The following is a 21,811-nucleotide window of genomic DNA, read 5'->3' as shown; positions in this document are numbered from 1 at the left end:
TAAAATCCACCTGCTGTGTCCCTGATCTGCTGCTGTGATTCTTCAATTTTCAGGTAACTTCCATAAGCTTGTAGCCTTCACCCCTGCTGTTCCCTGGTTAGCCTGCGTCTACGAGCTTTCTTAGTTTCAGTTGGCCAGGTCCTGGCCAGAACTTCACTCTCCTGGGCCAAAGAACATTTCTCCGCCACTTCCGGATTTGACAGCGATCCCATTGTTGATATCATCTTTTTAAATTCAAACACAACATGATCTTCATTCCAATGGGAATATCTCTATCAGTGCATCCTCCATACGCTACGTGGATATCATCTGCCTACCACACCAGTTCCCTCTTTTAAGGTCATTGTTTTTTGACTAAGCCTTTGGTCTTCTGACATAATGTCTTTCTGTGACTTGGTGTTGATATTTTGTTTTATAACGCTTCTGTGATGTTTTATCATTAAAACTACAGAGTCCCATGCATGAACAGTAATACTTACTAATAGCAACTGCAGCTAGGCATTTGATGACTAATGGTGGGGGCACGCAGCCAGGGTAGAAAGGAGCTGCTGCATATTCTGCAAAACTCAGAGAGATTATAGCAAAGGATGACGGCTTTGAAACAAATATACACATCCACGAATATAGGAACGCAGGAATTGGACCAAATGCTTCCAGGAGATATGCATATTCCCCACCGGATTTTGTGATCATTGTTCCCAAGTCAGCATAACATAGTGCACCTAGCAAAATAAAAGTAATACTGTCAAAATCTGCATCTCATGTGATTATATCTACCAATGAGTTCCCAAACAGTGTTGGGATATATTCCAGATAAATTCAAATCCTTCAAGTTTGAAAGCTTATTTAGCTTGCAGAAAGAACAAATGAAGTAAGAACAGGAGAAAACTGCATGGCCTGTTAAACCTTTTCTGCCATTCAATAGGATCATGGTTGTTCTTGGGCTTTAGCTGTACTTTTCTACCCGTTCCCCTTGATTCCACAGAGACCAATATTCCATCCATCCCAGCGTTAAATGTATTCAATGATGGAGCATCTTGCACCCTCTTGGGTAGAGAATTCCAAAGATTCACAACCTGTTGAATGAAGAACTTTCTTCTCATCTCAATCCAAAATGACCTTATCCTAAAACTGTGCCATTGTGTTCTATATTAGGGGAAAGAACATTTCACCATCTTATTTGTTGAGTCCTTTCATAATCTTAAATATTTCAATGAAACCACCTCTCATCCTTCTAGAAAGTATAGACCCAATTTATTCAGTCTCCCGTCCCACGAACCAATCTAGTAAGCCTTTGCAGGACTCTCTCCAATGTAAGTATATTCTTTCTTAAATGTGGAGACCAAAATGCACAAGTATTTCAGGTGTAGGTCTCACCAAACCCCTTATGGTAGCAAGACTTCTTTAAACCTATACTTCAAACTCCTTGCAATAAATGCCAACATGCCATTTGCCTTTCTAATTGCTTGCTGTGCCAGCATGCTAAATTTCTGTGTTTCTTGTATAAGTACACCCAAGTCTCTCTAAACATCAACATTTACAAGCTTCGTGCCTTTTGAATAGTCTGCTTTTCTATTCTGACAACCAAAGTGAGAATTCACACATCCCACATTATGCTCCATCTACCATCTTGTTGCCAACTTTTCTATATCTCTTTGAAACTTCTTTGTGTTCTCCTCACAGCTTGCATTCCCACCTAGCTTAGTGTAATTGGCAACCTTACATACATTACTGTTTGTTTGTCTAAGTCATTAATATAGATTGCAAATTGTTAAGGCCTTATCACTGATCCTTGTAGCATTCTGCTAGTCTCAGCCTGCCAACTTAAAGTGCACCATTATCCTTACTGTCTACTTCCTGTCCATTTAACCAAACATTTATCCATGCTAATATATTAGCCCAAATCCAGGAGCCCTTATCTTGTATATTAACCTTTTGTGTGGCACCTTATCAAATGCATTTTGGAAATCCAGGTGAAATAGATAATGGTAAACAGCTGTTTTTCAAACTAGATGAATATGTAGAATAGGGTTACCCAGAGTCCAAACCAGGTCATGGTGGCAGATTTCCTTCTCTGAAGGACAGTACTGAATGGGATGGGTTCTTACAACAATTGTTGATAGCTTCTTGGTTACCATTACTAAATTACTAATTCCAGATTTACTTATTAAATTTAAATTCCACCAACTGCCATGGTGAGATTTGAACCCATGTCCCTAAAACACTAGCCTGGATTTCGAGACCAGTACCATCACCACTTATGTCATTGCCTCCCCATGTAGCATACACATGCTCGGTGTGCGGCTACAAATAATTTTCAGACATTAGTGACATGGGTTTTTACAACAATCAGTGATGGATCTCGTGGTCACCACTGGGACCAGCTTTACATATTCCAGATTTATGAACTGAATTTAAATGCCATCAACTGCTGGTGTGGGATTTGAACCCATGTCTCCAGAACATTAGCCTAAGGCTGCTGGGTTATGAGTCCAGTGATATTATCGCTCCACCATCATCTTCCTTGAAAAGGTGAAAGAAATTCCAACACTTGGCTGGAGATTTTACTAGTGATTCATGTAATTTTTATTTGAAATCAATTCTTTTTTCAAATCTTGCAGGTGGTGATTATTGTCAATAAATAGCAGCTTACTGTTGATGACTGAGAAATTTTAATTAAGTAGTATGATTCACGCCTTAAGAAAATAGACACTTTTTCACATTTAATGGACCTCAGACAGATGCAAAACTTTTAATTTTATAGATGATTAATACTCTCCAAATCTAATTATCTTCTTTCTTCAGCTGTTGTGAGATCAATAATTATTTTCTGACTTTTTAATAAAGAAAAATATTACAATTTAGTTTTTATATTCTATATATTTAATTTATGTAACTTAAGTAACTATTATAATTCCAAAGAATGTGGTTACCCTTGCTGCAGTTCTTCCTTTATTTTGGAGATGGTTAGAAAACCAGTGTTCAGAAAAAAATTGAATGGGGTGTCATCTGTAGCTTACCTAATGTTGACAGAACTCCACAAGCTGCCCAGACAACCAGACAAGGTCCCACTGCTCCAGTGTTGGATAAAACAGCCTTAGGTGAGATAAAGATTCCAGAGCCAATCATTGTCCCCACAATGAGACTGATACCACTCAATAAGCCAACCTTTACAAGGAGGAGGAAAAAGGAGAAAATAACCGTTAACAAGAGAACTATGAAAAAAAGGCCCCTTGGACTACATAGGGCATTTTGTTTGTTTATTTATTTACCTATTTATTAGTGTCACAAGTAGGCTTACATGAACACCGCATTGAAGTTACTGTGAAAACCCCCTAGTTGCCAGACTCCATCGCCTGTTCAGGTACACCAAAGGAGAATTTAGCATGGTCAATGCACCTAACCAGTTTGTTTTTTGGACTGTGGGAGGAAACAGGAGCACCTGGAGGAAATCCATGCAGACACATTGAGAATGTGCAAACTCCACACAGATAGTAACACAAGCCGGGAATCCCACCCAGGTCCCTGGCGCTGTGAGGCAACAGTGCCATCGTGCCGTCCTACAGTTCATGTTCACAGCTAATGCAGAAGTTACTCTATGATAGATTGCTTCTGATCTATTCAAGATTCCTCACAGAAATGCCTTTTGGATAATCAAGAAAACCTCCAGTGTGTATATTAACCCAATTATATAACCAAGGACCTCATACATAATTTAAAAAGTTTCATTTTTTGGGTATCCAATTTTTTAAATTTGTAAACCTTAACCTAAAACCTCTTCTGTGTTACTCCTTTGAGTAAAGTGTTAACATTTAGCATCTATTCCCTGTTCTTTTGCCTCATTCCAAAATGTGTCCATTTACAATTTTCTGATTTAAAATTTACTAAACGTTAATCTGTCCAATCCGCAAAGTTTCTAGAATCGCTTGCAAACTTTTACACAGTTATCTGTGTATTTTATTTTATACCATTGGAAAGCATTGATACTTGTTCCATAATCAAGTCTAAATAACTTATCTAAAGAAAAATAACAATCCTCTGGAAACATTAATTGCGTTTCTCCAATCCAGAAACACCCACCAGCCATTTCTTTTTGTTTACTATCCCTGAGCCAACTCTCATCCCAAGATGTAATTTTAGTTCCAATCCAGCCAATAGTTATCTTTGTTAAATGCCATTGCTCTCGGAAAGCTGATTGAGGGAATAAAAATCGTGTTTTGATGATTATTATCTGCATCAATTCTGAATTCTGACCTCTTACAAACAATTTGCATATTTTAGAATAAAATCCTTGCCTATCGATGGTATTGCTTCTGAAAGTCTGGCTGAATCACCTCTTGGTACAAGTGCAAAGATAAGCCTGCCAAGAACCTTAGCTGCAGATATTCTGGATTTTCCATCATTGAATCAAAATTTTTTAATATAAGTGCCATCGGTCAATGTTTTGACACTCAACATGCACCTAGATTGCCCACCCACTGAAAAGAACAGGAAGTCCAGCTGAAGAGTGCCTGCTCTGAGGAGGGGACTGAAGCAAGGCTTTAAGAAGGAGAAATCATGCCTGACAAATTTGTTAGAATTCTTCGAGCTGGCAACAAGTAGGATAGATAAAAGGGAATCAGTACATATAATCTACTGAGGTCGCCATCGCGGTAAGGCATTTGATAAGGTACCACATGAAAGGCTTACTCAATAAGAGCCCATGGTGTTGTGAAAGTATATCAGAATGGATAGAGGATTGTCAAACTGATAGAAGACAGAGAGCTGGGATAAGGGAGGCATTTTCAGGATAGCATATTATAACTAGTGGGATGCCATAGGGATCAGCACTGGGGCCATAATTATTTACAATATACATAAAGGACTTGGACAAGGAAAGTGAAAGTATTACTACCAAATTTGCAGATGACACAAAAATATGTGGGAAGGCAAATGATGAGGATGACACAAAAGCCAGAATTCTCTGGCCATTCACATTAGATAGGTTAAGAGAGTGGGCAGATGGAATATAATGTAGGAAAGTGTGAGACTATGCACTTTGGTCAGAAGAATAAAGGATATTATTTAAAATGGGGAAGACTGCAGAAAGCTGTAGCACAGAGAGATTTTGGGGTTCTTGTGCATAAATCACAACAAGCTGGCATGCAAGTTCAGCAGGCAATAGGGAAAGCAAATGGACCATTGGCCTTTATTTCAAAGGGAATGGAGTATAAAAAGAGTAACATCTTGCTAAAATTATACTCATTAGACCACACTGTGAACCGTTTTGATTCTCTTTTCTAAGGAAAGATATACTGACATTGGAAGCAATCCAGAGAAGGTTCATTAGGTTGATCCTGGGTATGGAGAGGTTTTATTATAAGAAGTTGAGTAGGTTGGGCCTGTACTTATTAGAGTTTATAAGAATGAGAGGCAATCTTATTGAGATTATATGATCCTCAGGGGGATTGACAGGGTAGATGCTCAGAGTTTGTTTTCCCTTATGGGAGAGTCTAGGAGCAGAGGGCATTACCTCAGAGTAAGGGGGTCACCCATTTAAGACAGAGATGAGAAGAAATTTCTCCTGTCAGGAGGTAGTGAATGTGTGGAATTCTTTACCGCAGAGGTTGTAGAGGTTGGGGGGTCATTAAGTATGTTCAAGGCTGAGATGGACAGATTTTTAATCAGTAAGGGAATCAAGAATTATGGGGATAAGGCAGGAAAGTGGAGTTGAGGATTATCAGGTCAGTCATGATCTTGTTGAATGGCAGAGCAGAGTCAATGGGTCAAATGGCTACTTCTGCTCCAACATCTTATGCTCTTGTTACCTATGGTCTTCTTGATCCCTTAGTTCTCCTGCATAATTCATCTGCTATTATAATGCAGTAACTCATAAAAATAAATATTTCACCACCAAAGTTTCACCACCGCCCCCGCCCCCCCACCCCGCCCCCAATCTCTCCTGAAGATGCTGACTCCTTCAACTTGTCCTGGCTTCATGGTCAATGGTGATGAGCTGGTACTATTTCCTGACTGTTGTTATTTTTGTTCCAGTCTCAACAGAACGGCTGGCAGGCACTTTTACTATAGACAATGCTCCAGCCAGGCCAAACTCTATCCCTCAATCACCAGGCACTGATATGCATTTCCATTCCAGATGGTTGGATGGAAATGAGGAGCTGGAATCCTGGATAATTTTCTGCTTCCTAATATTCTTGTAGCCCCTATAGTCCCCGCAACCCACCATCAAGCAGAGACAATCTAACTCAACATAGACTTGAGATTAAATCTATTCCCTTCAAGGTATGTGAAGCTCAGGGACCTTACCTCCGAGCCATTAGATCATCAATACAAAGCGTTTTAACATCTGTCACACATGGTATCCCAAACTGTGTCACAGCTAATGCAATGTGTTTTAATTACTATTGTGTTATAGATGAATGTACCAATCAATTTAACAAAACCAGGTCCCACAAATAATATTGAGACCTGATGATGTGTTTACTTGAGCTATATATGTTCGTTAGGACACAGGTGACCGCCTTATTTTTAAATACTGTCATTGACTCTTTTAAGTCTACTCTGCACAGGCAGACAGGATCTTGGTTTAATGCCTTATTTGGAAGGAAATAGCTCCTCTAACCAAATTTTACAGATGCCCAATGAAAGCATCCTCTGCTGTATCACAGCTTGATGTGGCTCCTGCTCCGTTCAAGACCACAAGAAACCAAAAGGTGTCATGAAGGAAGCTCAGTCCATCACACCTCCCATCTATTGACTCTGTCTACACTTTCCACTGCCTTGGAAAGGCAGCCAGTATAATCAAAGATCCCACGCACCCTGGATATACTCTCATTCGCCTTCTAGTATATATAAATGACTTGGAAGAGAGAGTAAGTGGTGTGATCAGCAAATTTGCAGATGACAATAAGATGGCTGGATTGGCAGGCAGTGAGGAGCAGTGTCTGGCAATACATCGAGATATAGATAGGCTGGTACATTTGGCAGACATATGGCAAATGGAGTTTAATCCTGATAAATGTGAGGTGATGCATTTTGGCCGGAATAATGTAGGGGGGAGTTATATGATAAAGGGTAAACCTATTACGAGTATAGAAACGCAACGGGACCTGGGGGTGCAAGTGCACAAGTCTTTGAAGGTGGCAGTACAAGTGGAGAAGATTGTGAAGAAAGCTTATGGTATGTCAGCCTTTATAGGAAGGGGTATAGAGTATAAGAGCTGGAGTCTAATGTTGCAGTTGTATAGAACGTTGGTTAGGCCGCATTTGGAGTACTTCGTCCAGTTCTGGTCGCCTTACTACCAGAAGGACGTGGAGACTCTGGAGAGAGTGCAGAGGAGGTTTACCAGGATGTTGCCTGGTATGGAAGGACTGGGTTATGAGGAAAGATTGAGCAAACTGGGGCTGTTTTCCCCTGAAAGACGGCGACTGAGGGGGGATCTAATAGAGGTATATAAGATTATGAAGGGTATAGATAGAGTAAACAGAGGTAAGCTATTTCCTATGTTAGAGACACACAGTACGAGGGGCCACGGGCTTAGGGTGAGGGGGTAGAGGTATATCATGGATATTAGAGGGAGGTTTTTCACACAGAGGGTAGTGGGGGTATGGAATGCTCTGCCAAGCAAGGTGGTGGAGGCAGGCAATCTGGAGTTGTTTAAGAGTTACTTAGACAGGCACATGAGTGGGTTGGAGATGGGAGAATATAGGAGCTTGTTTTAAATAAGGTTCATTAGCATTGGGACGTCCCTGGTAATGTAAAAGGATGTGGAATGATACTAATGTTTTTCTCTTTTAATTCACAGGTTTTAAGTCGGTCCGCCTTGTTGCCCAACGAGGGGCATACACGCGATGGGTCATACTAGGGCTGCTCTTGGATGTTTGAGAATAGCCTAGTGCTTCATGTCGTTAGTGTGTGCTTAAACTGGACCAGATGCTGGGCAACACGACAGGTCAGTGACTATCACTGTTTGCTGTGCAGACACATGGATTTGGGCCAGTGTCTGTGGGAGTTTGCGCATTCTCCCTGTGCTTGCATGGGTTTTCTCCGGGTGCTCCGGTTTCCTCCCACACCCCAAAGATGTGCTATTAGGCTGATTGGAGGTAATAAATTATCCCTAAATTAGTTTCCCTCAATGTGGAATACCAAAGCATAGATAAGGTTCATGGGTGGAGGGGGGACTGGTAATGTTAAAATGGCAGCGTGGGCTCGTTGGGCCGAAGGGCCTGTTTCTCGGGCCGTTTTTGTTATTTGTTCTTTGTTCTTCCATCGGGAAAAAGATACAAAAGCCTGAGACCACGTACCAACTGACTTGAGAACAGCTTCTTTCCTGCTGCTGTCAGACTTTTGGATGGATGTACCTCATATTAATTTGATCCTTCTCTACACCCTAGCTATGAATGTAACATTATATTCTGCACCCTTTCCTTTCCTTCTCTATGAATGGTATGCTTTGTCTGTATAGCGCGCAAAATTCAATACTTTTCAGTGAAAAGTATTGCTTCTTGTGCGCAGTACAGACAATGATACAAGTGACAATAATATATGCGATAATAATAAATCAGATTAAAATTCATGATTCTTTAGTAAAGCACTGAGATATGAACCCAAACCATGTGTTTAAATCTGTGGAGTGAGACTTGACCTCACAACATCCTGAATCATAGGCAGCAGCGCTACAACTGAGCCTGGACTATAACCAGCATTAAATCATCTCCAGACTCTGGTGGGACACAAAGTATTCCAATTTCATCACACTTCCACTGGAATTGAATTCTGCAAACTAGTAATGTCCATAGGTTTGCCCTGTAGTGATGAGGAGCGGACACTAATAATGCAATTACTAACAGTTATAGACCAAATTTGTAATATAAATAAGGCAGAGCAAAGTCAATTAAATGATTTTTTCAAACTATTAACTCTCCTTCAACTGGGTTTTCAGCAGACTTGTATCAAACACTGGAATATAAATTATTTAACTAAAGCTAAATTTAGATTATTCCACCCATTAATTATTTGTTAAATTGCTGTTTATTTTATGGAGTAGCAATGTGTAATGCTTGCAATTAACTCAAATTGCTATGTGGGAATTATTGCTATTCGCAGCCCATCTTGATTTAATGCCAAAAAAGTCAATGTTTTGATAAAGGCCAATACTGAGCAAACTGTGAGAACATAGAGAAAATGTGATTTATCACTAGATTATATAACTTAAAAATTCATCACAACATAGAAACTAGAAGCAGGAATAGGTCATTCAGTCTGTTCCATCGTTCATTATGATCATAGCTAATCATCAAATTCAATATCCTGATCCCCCCATATCCCTTGATCCATTTAGCCTCAAGAGCTGTATCTAATTCCTTCTTGAAATCACACAACATTTTGGCCTCAACTACCTTCTACCATAGTAAATTCCACACACTCACAACTCTTTGAATGAAGAAATGTCTTCTCACCTCTTCTAAAATGTTTACCCCTTATTTTCAAACTATGACCCCTAGTTCTGGACTCCCCCACCATTGGGAACATTCTTTCTGAACCCATCCTGTCTAATCCTGTTGGAATGTTATACGTTGCTATGAGATCCCCTCTCACTCTTCTAAACTCCAATGAATACACTTCTCATATGACAGACCTGTCATCCCAGGAATTAGTCTGATAAACCTTCACTGTACTCCCTCTATAGCAAAGACAATGGTAACAATGATAGGTAATGTGGACCTATGGAAACAGCATTAACCGTGTGCCTTGGAGGAAGCGACATCTCTAAATCTCTTCTCATGTGACCGTTTCTATTGAGTCAATCTTTTTAAGGTCAGAGATTTGGAACCTGGCTGGCAAGCCAGTATGTGGTGCTTACCCACTTATCATCCATCAGAAACTGTTTTCTAAACAGTCTGTAGCCAAGACATTCAATATATCACAGGTGAATAGATCGTGTTCTAAGCAAGGCACTGCCAACATTTAGAGTGTGTCACTGAGTCATAAGTAACTTCCATCTAAACCACAAGCATATGTGTCTTTGATGAAGCTTTGTGTTTGGTCTTGCTTATGCCAAGGGCCTACAGCACTTTTCCTTCTGGGTGCCAGACATCACAAAAATGTGGATTGATCTAGAAGGAGTATGCTGTCTCTGCTGGCACTTCCACAACATTATTGAGAAGGAGATCACAGGAGTCTCACTGTTATTGGAAGCAGGTTTCAATGAGGTTTCACAAGCTTGTCTGCCTCATCATTCCATTGCCCTGGCACCCACATCTCCTACCATGCACTCCCCCAGGATCATCCAGCTCTTCCTCATCTTCCTTTGTTTTGGAGTCATCCAAAGTCTCCATCTCCCCATTTGGGAATTCCTCACCCTTTTGTTGCATGAGGTTGTGTAGGTGCAGAAGATCACAATGATCCTATGGGACTATAGTCCCGCAGTGCTCTGCCTGAGCAGAGCAGCAGCAGAACCTCTTCGTCAGCAGTCCAATGGTCTGTTCTACTGTGGCCCTTGTTGAGGCATGAGGGGCATTGTACCTTTCATCTGCTGGACTATGTGGGTTCTGTTCATGTGTCATGAGGCAAGTATCCAGAGGGCATACCTTCAGGAACCATCACCGCATTTACAGAAGGAAAGCAAACAGTTATGGAACCTGTGGAGGAAAGAATCAGGAGAACTCCCTGGGAGGTGAGCACTGGTCACAACCCATCTGCAGACTGAGAGAACGAAAGCCCTTTCAGTTTATGAAGGCCACAAGAGCTCATAGCCCAACATGTATCTAATCAATTTTCCCCTATGCCTTTGGAAACCCAATAATGGCACCAAATTGCACAGTTCTGGCTGCGTGGCTCTTGGAGTCCACAGTGAATTATACAAAATCACTGGTTCTTCTGAAAAAGCATTGGTGATTGATTTATGAATGGTTGACAGAGAGATGCTACACATCCTCAGCCCTGAAGCAATCAAAGAACAAAGAACAACAAAGAACAACACAGCACGGGAAACAGGCCCTTCGGCCCAACGAGCCCGCGCCGCCGTCCCACTGTCTCAGTGACCTATTCATGATTTTAGTCTACGCCTAATGTGCGAGGATCAGGGAGGTCCAATATAGGGACAATTTAGTACCCAATCAATCAGCCAATCAGATAGCATAGAAGTTCAATGCTGCTGTAACCTTTAAAGCTACTGATGTTGGATTGCCTTCCAGTCTTCGGGAATCTAGGACACCTCTGAAGCAATCGATGAGTAAGAGATTCCCTTGACATCCTCAGCCATCTCCAACACTGTTCTCTGACTTTTGCAGATAGTTATTCAATTTCACACAATGCTCAGTGTCTTACTAGCTCCTGGTTGCTATCATCCTGAGATGCCCGTCTCTCTGCTGACATCCCTTTTTTGGCATTCTGGCCATCGTTGCACCTGGCCATGGGCCACCTTCTGCCAGTTCCTCTCCAGATTTGCTGCAGCTAGCAGAAGCACTGAGTGCACTTGACCCATCTTGTCTGGCTGAGGTGAACAGCAGATGCAAAGTAGGCAAAGGTTTGGCCCACACTCCTGACCTGAGAATCTCCCAGTAGATATAATGGGAGCCCTATACTTTGCACAGGCCATACCCTAATCTCTACCCGTCCTGCCACAGACACTTCCATCCTCAGCCTGTACTCTAGAGGCTGCTTTGTGTCATGTAAACGATCTTAGATGTTAATCACAGATGCACCTTCTTCCATGTTCCCCTGAATAATGACTCCACTGAGAGTGGGCTGAGTAGCAGCACATGAGTCTACTAAATTCATCACTAAGCACCTGCTCTGGGCTGGGCAAGAGGAATTCTGCAAAATATTGCAGATTGTATGTCATAAAGAGTTATAGCCTGCTGCGCCCTTTGCTACTTAACAGAACCGTTTGAACTTTGAGATTGCTGACAAGGAGTAGCGGGCTCATATGGAGCTATAACTACAGCAGCAAAAACATCGTGAAGGAGCTGATCAAAGAGGATTCCTCCATGACTGCCATTGGAACACATATCATCATTGAAGTCTTCTCTTGTGCAACACAGTCCATCTCTGGTGACAGACTGACCTCTTTTATCCTACTGTCAAATAAAGAGACATTCTATATTAAGAACATAAGAACATAAGAAATAGGAGCAGGAGTAGGCCATCTAGTCCTTCGAGCCTGCCCCGCCATTCAATAAGATCATGGCTGATCTGTCGTGGCTCAGTTCCACTTTCCCGCCCTCTCCCCATAACCCTTAATCCCCTCTCTTATCAAAAACCCATCAACCCGCGTCTTAAAAATATTTAGCGAGGCAGCCTCCACCACTTCAACGGGCAGAGAATTCCAGAGATTCACCACCCTTTGAGTGAAGAAGTTCCTCCTCAACTCCGTTCTAAACCGCCCCCCCTTTATCTTGAGGCTGTGCCCCCTAGTCCTACTGTCTTTTTTGAGCGGGAAGAGTCTCTCCACCTCTATCCTATCCATCCCATTCATCATCTTATACGTCTCAATGAGATCTCCCCTCATTCTTCTAAACTCTAACGAGTACAAGCCCAGTTTATTCAGCCTCTCCTCATAGCTCAACCCCCTCAACTCCGGTATCAGCCTAGTAAACCTCCTCTGCACTCCCTCCAAGGCCAAAATATCTTTGCGCAGGTGCAGCACCCAAAACTGCACACAGTACTCCAGCTGCGGCCTCACCAATGACCTATACAGCTGCAGCAAGACCTCCCTACTTTTATATTCAATCCCCCTCGCTACATGAATAGACATCTGTTTCTTGGTTCCCCCCCTACATGAGAGTAAAGCAAACATCATGAGTAAATTAGTCAGTAACAAGAAAATGTTCTTTCCTCTATAATCCTGACACCATGAATAATAAAATACAACAAGGGTGAATACAAATCCACTTATTCTTTCCGAATATTAGGTTTCCCCTGAGTGGGCCAATGGGCCTTTGTTTTAATTGATCTTTTCACTTGCTTTTCGTGTAGCTTGATTTTCATTTGGTTTGATTTATTATTGTTACATGTATTAGTATACAGTGAAAAGTATTCTTTCTTGCGTGCGATACAGACAAAGCATAAGCATGCTGTTCATAGAGAAGGGAAGGAGAGGGTACAGAATGTAGTGTTACAGTCTTAGCTAGAGAGTGGTGAAAATTCAACTTAATGCAAGGTAGATCCATTCAAAAGTCTGATGGCGGCATAGAGGAAGCTGTTTTCAAGTCAGTTGGTACATATCCTCAGACTTTTGCATCTTTTTCCCAACAGAAGGAAGTGGAAGAGAGTATGTCTGGGGTGCATGGCGTCCTTGATTATGCTGATTAATTATGAGTAATCAGTATTACAGTTAGTTGGTTGCTCATGAAAGAGTCACAAATTGGAGGCTGCCTTCTCTCATGGAAGCTTGGTCCTGACGAAGATTCATTGCTGGATAAATCTTCCGAGCTTGCTCATCGACAGTCTAACATTACTTTCTACGCTTCAATGCTGTGTGCACTGAGGGTAGGGCTGGAGGCCTGACATGTGTTGCTGTCATGATGTAGAAATGCTGGCATTGGACTGGGGTAAACACAGTAAGAAGTCTCACAACACCAAGTTACAGTCCAACCAGTTTATGGACTTTAACCTGGTGTTGTGAGACTACTTAATGTGTTGCTGTCCCAGGAGGTGGCAATATTGGGTAGATTTACTCCAGTCATTCCATTGGAGTCCACTGATCAGCAGGCTGTCTGATCAAATGGTAGCTATCACCTTCGTGGCACTTTCGTCATCAGGTATCTCTAGGAAAATAACCTTTCCAGTAATCGCCTTCCTCAGAAATTGTTAACCATTTTACCAACAGTGGGATTGAGTAAATGATTGGCTAGGAATTGAAGAATGTGTACTAAGCTGTTTAGGAATTCAGTTGTAGAGAAGTGGAGCATATCAGCCTGCCAGTTTTCTCCAGCAGACTACCCTCATTTTCTACAGAATTTACATCAATCAACACTCTGATGTACATGCATCTGAGCTGCCCCAGGAAATTTGTGTAAATGCCATTACACACCAGGCTGGCTGCAGATCTTTTCAATTGGAATGAAAGCAATGCAGCTCACTTAATGCAAATTCACCTATCGCAGACTCAATTTTAACTCTATGTTAGCGAATATGTTAATGTCAGGCCTATTAGGGTTGTCAGCTGTGGTTAAATGTATTCCTGAATGTTTCATCACATGACATGCTGTCACCAATAATCAGCCAACACATCCATCCTCGTGACACATTGTCTTCCTGCACCATTTGGAAAGCAAAATGACTTATTACCAAATGGAATGATGCTTAAACGTCATTCAGATAGTCTTTCCTCTGCCTATTTTCACTCATTTTAGATCTGGTAAAGAGAAACGCTCAAAGAAAATGAGAAAAGATATCTTCTTTGATGTCCCTGTGATTTTTCTCTGGGGTTGCACACAGCAGTGCCTTGGAGCGTAACCTTCTCCAGGTCAATACAGGAGAGTTAGTAAGCCTAGGGCCATGAATGTGTTTAATATGCTTCTGCAAGAAATGTAAAAGGGCAGTGCTTTGTTTGGGCAGAAACTCAGAACTTGTAAAGGACACTAGGCTGGTGGAATGGGTTGTGGGAGGAAGGTGGGTGCTGCTGGTGGAGTAGAATTAAAAGAAGCAACCTTTGACCTACAAAAGAAGTTAAATGGACAGAACAATAGCACATGGCAATCAATACTGATAAGTCCCCAAGAATTGCACCTTGGAAGAAAAATTTGGTGCCAAGTGTATTGATGCCAAGTGAACAAGTTTATTGTTCACTGGAGCAGGCAGAGTGAAGGTCGCACAGAGTAAAGGTAAGCGATTACCCTTGTAAAGATTTTCGCGGGCTTTGTAACGGTTTTTCTGCTTTAAAAACTAGACAGGAAGTGGGCTGCAGGGCTTTGTGGGAAGGGATTTTTTACTGCGCAAAATTTAAAAGGAGGCTTGCTCTAGACAGCGGGCAGTGTCGGGAGCAGGCGGCAGAGTGAGAGGGAAGCAGAGTGAGCTGTAAGGGCTTAGAATCAAAGGGCTTTGGAGAAAAGGGCCAGGTAAGTTTGACTTCTTAACTGTGTTCAGTAATTACTAAGAGACTGTGATGGAGGGGTATGTGATGTGCTGTTTCTGTATGATGTGGGAGCTGGTGGACCCCAAGGTTCTTCCCAGTGACCATGTCTGCAGGAAGTGCTGGTTGCTGGAGGAGCTCCAGCTCAAAGTAGATAAGCTGGCCTCTGAGCTTCAGACACTGAGGCTCATCAGGGAGAGGGAGTGTACCGTAGATAATGGGGTGCAAGAGACATCCACACCCCCTAGACTGGCTAACTCTCAGGAACAAGAGGGTGCTGCTGAGGGGAGGAAGGGTGGGAGGAAGGAGGGGGGGACCCAAAGGCCTCAGCCTCTCAATCTGCACAACAGGTTTGAGGTTCTTGCTCCCAGCGTGGAAAAGAACAAGCGCTGTAAGGTTGACGAGCAAACGGCCCATGGTACAGTGATGCAGACAGAGGACAAAGAGGAAGAAGTAAAGAGGAATGTAGTGGTAATTGGGGATAGTGTAGTTAGGGGTATAGACACTGTCCTTTGTGACAGGGACAAAGAATACTGAAGGGTGTGTTGTCTGCCTGTGTTGTCTGCCTGGTGCTCGGGTGCAGGATGTCGCATCTGGGCTGCAGAGGAACCTGGAGTGGGAGGGTGAGAATCCGGTGGTTGTGGTACATGTGGATGCCAACGACATAGGCAAATTGGGGACTAAGGATCTGCAGAGGGAGTATGAAAAGCTGGGAATGAAATTAAAAAGCAGAATCGACAAGGTGGTTATCTCGGGATTACTACCTGAACCGAGTGCAGATGGGCGTAGGGTAAATAGGATGAAAGAGATGAATGGGTGGCTCAGGGATTGGTGTGGGAGGAATGGGTTTGAATTTATGGGGCATTGGCACCAGTATTGGGGCAGGTGGGACCTGTTCAGATGGGACGGTCTTGGTCTGAAGAGAGGCTGAATAGATTGGATCTGTACTCGTTGGAGTTTAGAAGGATGAGGGGGGATCTTATAGAGACGTATAAGATAATGAAGGGGATGGATAGGGTAGAGGTAGAGAGATTCTTCCTGCTTAGAAAGGACAGCAGGACTAGAGGGCACAGCCTCAAAATAAGGGGGGGTGCAGTTTAGAACGGAGTTGAGGAGGAACTTCTTCACTCAAAGGGTGGTGAATCTCTGGAATTCTCTGCCCGTTGATGTGGTGGAGGCTACCTTGCTAAATATATTTAAGACGCGGGTAGATAGGTTTTTGATCGATAAGGGAATTAAGGGTTATGGGGAGAAAGCGGGAAAGTGGAACTGAGCCACTTCAGATCAGCCATGATCTTATTGAATGGCGGGGCAGGCTCGAAGGGCTAGATGGCCTACTCCTGCTCCTATTTCTTATGTTCTTATGTTCTTAAGTGTATATTATCATAGAATCCTGACAGTGCAAAAGGAGGCCGTTTTGCCCATCAAGCCTGTACTGACAACAATTCCATCCAGGTCCTATCCCCATAACACGACATATTTATCCTGCTAAACCTTCTGAATTAAGGGGCAATTTAGCATGGCCAATGTACCTAATCCGCACATCTTTGGACTGTGAGAAGAAATCGGAATACCCAGAAGAAACCTACGCAGATACAAGGAGAACATGCAAACTCCACACTGGCAGTCACTCAACTCTGGAATTGAACCCAGGCCCCTGGCCTTGTGAGGCGGCAGTGCTAAACACTGTGCCACCCAAAGTGTCACCAAGCTGCCTATTGTGCCACTACGCCGCCCCTGAAGTAAAGTTTATTTATTTGTCACAAGTAAGGCTGACATTAACAGTGCAATGAAGTTACAGTGAAATTCCCCCAGTCGCCACACTCCAGCATCTAATCAGCATATCTTTCAGACTGAGAGAGGAAACCGGAGCACCCGGAGGAAATCCACGCAAACATGGAGAGAATGTGCAGACTCCAAACAGACAGTGACCCAAGTTGGGAATTGAACCTGTGTCCCTGGCGCTGGAAGGCAGCAGTGCTAACCATTGTGCTATTCTGCCACCTCTAATTATGGATGATAATTGTGAAGAAATAGATTAAGATTAACTTGAAAGGGATAATGACAGACATGACACTTAATGTGAAATCACTATAGAATATCAATAAACAAAATGAAAAGAATGCTGAATTTCATTGCTAAGTAATGGAGATGGAGTGGAAATAGAAACCTTGAAAATCCAGTCAGATAATAAGACATGAGGAACTATGAGACTTGTTTTCAGTAACATTGAAGTTAGATGGATAGTTTGACCTCCCTTATTGAGATTTAAATTATGAAATGGATGCTGAACTATGAAGATTATAATTGTGGAAGAACTACTGCAGCATTGTGTTTAATATTATGTTCCCACAGTGAATGAATGTTGCGCATAATATAGATAATTGCAAAGAAGAAACTTGACTGGCTTAAAACAAAATCACAGCTGTCCTCATTGCAAAGCAATTTATAATAGTAATTCACAATCTTTCACAGTATGTTGTTGGGAATGGTACACTTGCCTGTTTCTTTAGAGCCATCTGTTCGGGTTCCTTTTTGGTGCCCTCTGACTCCGTTTTGTCAAGTGCTAGATTCCCATTCTTCTCCTCTGTACTAATCTTCCTCTTTCTCAGATTCTCTTCATCCATTTTTTCCTCTTTCTCAGCTTAAGACCAATTGTGAAAATACCTGTAGGATTAAACATTTTCTGGTTATTAGGAGATAAACATCACAGGTTGAAATAGTTAACACACAACACTAATGAAATGATAATCTCCTGCTATATTCTTATTTGTCAGGCCACAGTTTTTATTTATTCTTCATTCTTGGACTTTGATTCCAGTGTTTTGCATTTTTAAATTTCAGGAATGGGTGACTTCTTGTTCATTTTTAATCTTGTTCATCTTGATGCAGTTATACAGGACCTTGATGAGGCCATACCTGGAATAATGTGTACAGTTTTGGTCTCTTTATCTGAGGAAGAGTGTTCTTCTTTTAAAGAGAGTGCAGAGAATAGTTACCATGCTGACTTCAGGGATAGCAGGACTGACATATGAGGAGAGATTGGGTTGGTTATGATTATATTCAACCACTGGAGTTCAGAAGAATGAGGCAGTTCTCACAGAAATCTGTAAAATTCTAACAGGACTAGACAGGGTAGATGCAAGAAGGATGTTCCTGATGCTAGGGGTGTCCAGAACCAGGGGGTCACAGTGTAAGGATACAGGGCAGACTGCATTGAGATGAGGAGAAATTTCTTCACCCAGAGAGTGGTCAGCCTGTGGCATTCACTACCACAGAAAGTAGTTGAGGCCAAAACATTGTATGATTTCAAGAAGTTAGATGGAGCACTTGAGGTGAAGAATGTCAAAGGATATGGGGGAAGGTGGGATCAGGTTATTGAGTTGGATAATCAGTCATGACCATAATGTACGGCAGAGCAGGCTCAAAGGGCTGAATGGCTTCCTCTGGCCCCTATTTTCTGTGTTTCTATACGATCCCAATTGAATTAGGCTTTCCATCAAGCATAGACTCAGTGGGATTCCTCTAGAATTGCAGCTATAAGTTAAAAATGCAACACCATATTTCTGCAAGAAGGCAAATAGGAGACCTTTGACTGGAGGTAGGAATTGACTCAGCCAAACAACATCCACCATCGCCACTCCCTCCACCGCCCCAATAATTTCAATATTTTCATATCAGCTAAACAGATATGTTCAAAGAAAATGACAGACAAGATCATTATGATGTCCCAATGACTTTTCTCTGGCGTTGGAGACCAATCTTAAATTTCTAGAGACTACAAGCCAATCGTGGAGCGTGGGCAACCTGGCTGAATTAATTATTGTAAAAATTAGACTAAAATGAATGAGACGGAACAAGACTATTTTAAATCCCAAGGCACAAGACGGACTCCGTTAATTTCATGAATTTTACTTAGGTTTCCTCAGCTAAACTTTATAATTGTTTCATATTTAACGTATCAATACTTGTTATTCTAATTGCACTCAACATTCATTCTTTATTTATTCTGATGTAGCTTAAATGGTTGATTCACTTTTGTGGATATTGAACTCAACCTGCACTTCTATGTTGAATATCTAGGGAATGCTTCCAAAGTTACTCAACTAGTATTCTCCAGTGACCACCTGCAAAGAACCACGTTCCTGAATACTTGGTCTCAAACAGTCAGCACCAATTATTATAATTAATTCAGATCCAAAAAGAGAAGTTGTAGGTTCCAATCCAGTGCATTGTACATTATGCTGGTCTGCTCAAAGGTCTTCTCCCATGTAGATAGAGTTATAAAGGTTTACAGCATGGAAACAGGCCCTTCGGCGCAACTTGTCCATGCCGCCCAGATTTTACACTAAGCTAGTTCCAATTGCCTGCATTTGGCCCATAGCCTTCTAGCCCCATCTTACCCATGTAATTGTCCAAATGCTTTTGAAAAGACAAAATTGTACCTGTCTCCACTATAGCTTCTGGCAGCTCGTTCCAGATACTCACTACCCTCTGAGTGAAAAAATTGCCCCTCTGAACCCTTTTGTATCTCTCCCCTCTCACCTTAAACCTATGCCCTCTAGTTTTAGACTCCCTTCCCTTTGGGAAAAGATGTTGACTATCTACCTCATCTATGCCACTCATTATTTTATGGACCTCTATAAGCTCACTCCTAAGATCACTAGGCATAATGAGAGGCCACCTAGCAACAGAGGCATGGCTGCTATAAACATGGATAGCATGCAACCTGGGTGATATCATATGTCCCATATATTCCCTTCCTTTTAACCAGTGATGGATGTGATAGAAAGTAGGCAGGAATTTCCAATCATTTCAGCAATGACACAGAGGAACTTGCAGGTCCAACAGAACTATCTCTTCCTGTGCAACTCTCATTGAGATCCAATGGCCACTCCCTCATGTATCCCACTAAATGAGGATGGGGAAGGCCTACTGAGGGAATATGTTAAGTTCTAGAAAACACACAGGATGTGGTGAGAGTGACTGCCCTTGATATCAAAGCAGCATTTGTCTGAGTATGGTGTCAAGGAGCCCTAGAAAAACTGAAGCCAATGGAAATCAGGGAGCAACTCTCCACAGCTCAGTCATTCTGGCAGAAAGGAATGTTGTTGTGGCTTTTGGAGTTCAGTCATCTCAGCCCCAGGACATCACCGCAGGAGATTCTCAGAATAGTTTCTAGGATGAACCACCTTGAGCTCCTTAGGGTGGCAAGGTGGCACAGCGGTTAGCGCTGCTGCCTCACAGTACCAGGGACCCGGGTTCAATTCCCAGCTCAGGTCACTGTCTGTGTGGTCACTGCATGTTCTCCCCGTGTCTGCATGGGTTTCCCCTGGGTTCTCTGGTTTCCTCTCACAGTCTGAAAGACATGCTGGTTAGGCGCATTGACCCGAACAGATCCGGAGTGTGGCGACTAGGGAAATTTTGCAGTAATTTCATTGCAGTGTTAATTTCAGCCTTGTGACGAATAAATAAACTTTTATTTTAAATCAATGACAGTCCCTTCATTATAAGATCAGAAGTGGGGAAGTTCGCTGATGATTGCACAGTTTTTGTGGCTCCTCAGATATTGGAGCAGTTTGTGTCCAAATGCAGCGAAACATTTATTGGGGAGTGGCAAAATGACATTGTCACTGGTCTAGTCCAGAAACCCAGGCCAATGCCCTGGAGACCTGGATTCAAATCTCATCAGGGTTTCCCAACCTGCCACCCAAAGAGAAAGTATCTTTGCCAAGATTAGCTGCCCCTCTGCTAATTAACATCAATTAGCTAAGAGCAAAACCTCTGCACCCCCTTTGACCCACCCCTCCCCAAATTCCGAGCAGGAAATCCTGTTTTAAAGAGCAGGTGGCTAATGTGTTGGCCAGCGTCTCTCTAGTCCCAGCTGTGCCAAGTTAGAGTGTTGGCCTTCGCTGTGACTGTAACCAGTCTCTGAAGAAAAGAAGTTAATTGGGTCCGGCCTGAAGGTAGTTTAGGGCACTGGCAGGCCTGGTGGGAAGGTCTGGTGACGGAAACATCAGGGCCAGGCTTGAGAGGCTAACTGGGGGAGGGTTAAGGGGAGGTATGTCCTTTAAGAGGGTGTCTTTGATGATCACAGGGTCATTAGCCACCCCTCCCCTTTGCTCAACCCCACCCCCCCACCCCCTCCCTTTGCTCAAAACAAGTTAGTGGGCTACCTACTTGGCACAGGCCACACCCTCCTACAAGTAAAATAACAGGAGATGAGTCACTTACATGGCCCACCATCTTCCTGGCTCACATGCCAATTGGTAAGTGTAACAGGCTGGTAAGATCGCATCCTTTGAAGATTCACTTATTTCCTTATTTGAGGTACCATAATGCATTCTCTTCTCTGTAGTTTTATCTCCAGTGCTGACCTCTTATTGAGACTGTAATTCTAGATCATGGCAATTGCAATGTATACTGCTTTAGAGATGCCTTTCATGCCATTCGATGCCATTCTGCTGATCAGTGGGATCACAAGGTCAGAGCTCAGTGGACCAGCAATGGTGATCTCTCTGATATTACTGTCCAACCACAGCAGCACACATCGTGCCTCTTGCCTTCCCTTTCATAGAAACAATCTTTCATTTCCATTGCAGTTATCTTAATCATAAGGAGATACGACTCGCATATTTTTAGCTATCATCCACAAATACACCACAGCAATTGAGGTAATGGGGAAAACATGCTGTTGGTGAAAAGGAACAAGTGGAGGCTTCTGAAAACCAAAAC

The 21,811-nt window shown here is 42.5% G+C and overlaps 1 protein-coding gene across 1 annotated transcript in view; it reads right to left on the bottom strand.

Annotated features, from left to right (window-relative positions):
- The window catches only part of slc7a9 (solute carrier family 7 member 9), a 52,561-nt gene extending 34,822 nt beyond the window's left edge, over positions 1-17,739 (bottom strand). The window contains exons 1-3 of the mRNA XM_080186913.1: positions 17,578-17,739; positions 3,021-3,168; positions 480-722 (exon numbers count right to left, since the gene is read on the bottom strand). Coding sequence (XP_080043039.1) covers positions 480-722; positions 3,021-3,168; positions 17,578-17,703 — 517 coding nt within the window. The 5' untranslated portion in view covers positions 17,704-17,739. The remainder of the gene's footprint in view (positions 1-479; positions 723-3,020; positions 3,169-17,577) is intronic.
- Between the last annotated feature and the right edge of the window lie 4,072 nt (positions 17,740-21,811).

This window comes from Carcharhinus amblyrhynchos, chromosome 4 (genome assembly GCF_965287045.1).
Source record: "Carcharhinus amblyrhynchos chromosome 4, sCarAmb.v2.hapA, whole genome shotgun sequence".
Lineage (NCBI taxonomy): Eukaryota > Metazoa > Chordata > Chondrichthyes > Carcharhiniformes > Carcharhinidae > Carcharhinus > Carcharhinus amblyrhynchos.
This window is presented reverse-complemented; position numbering and strand designations above follow the sequence as displayed.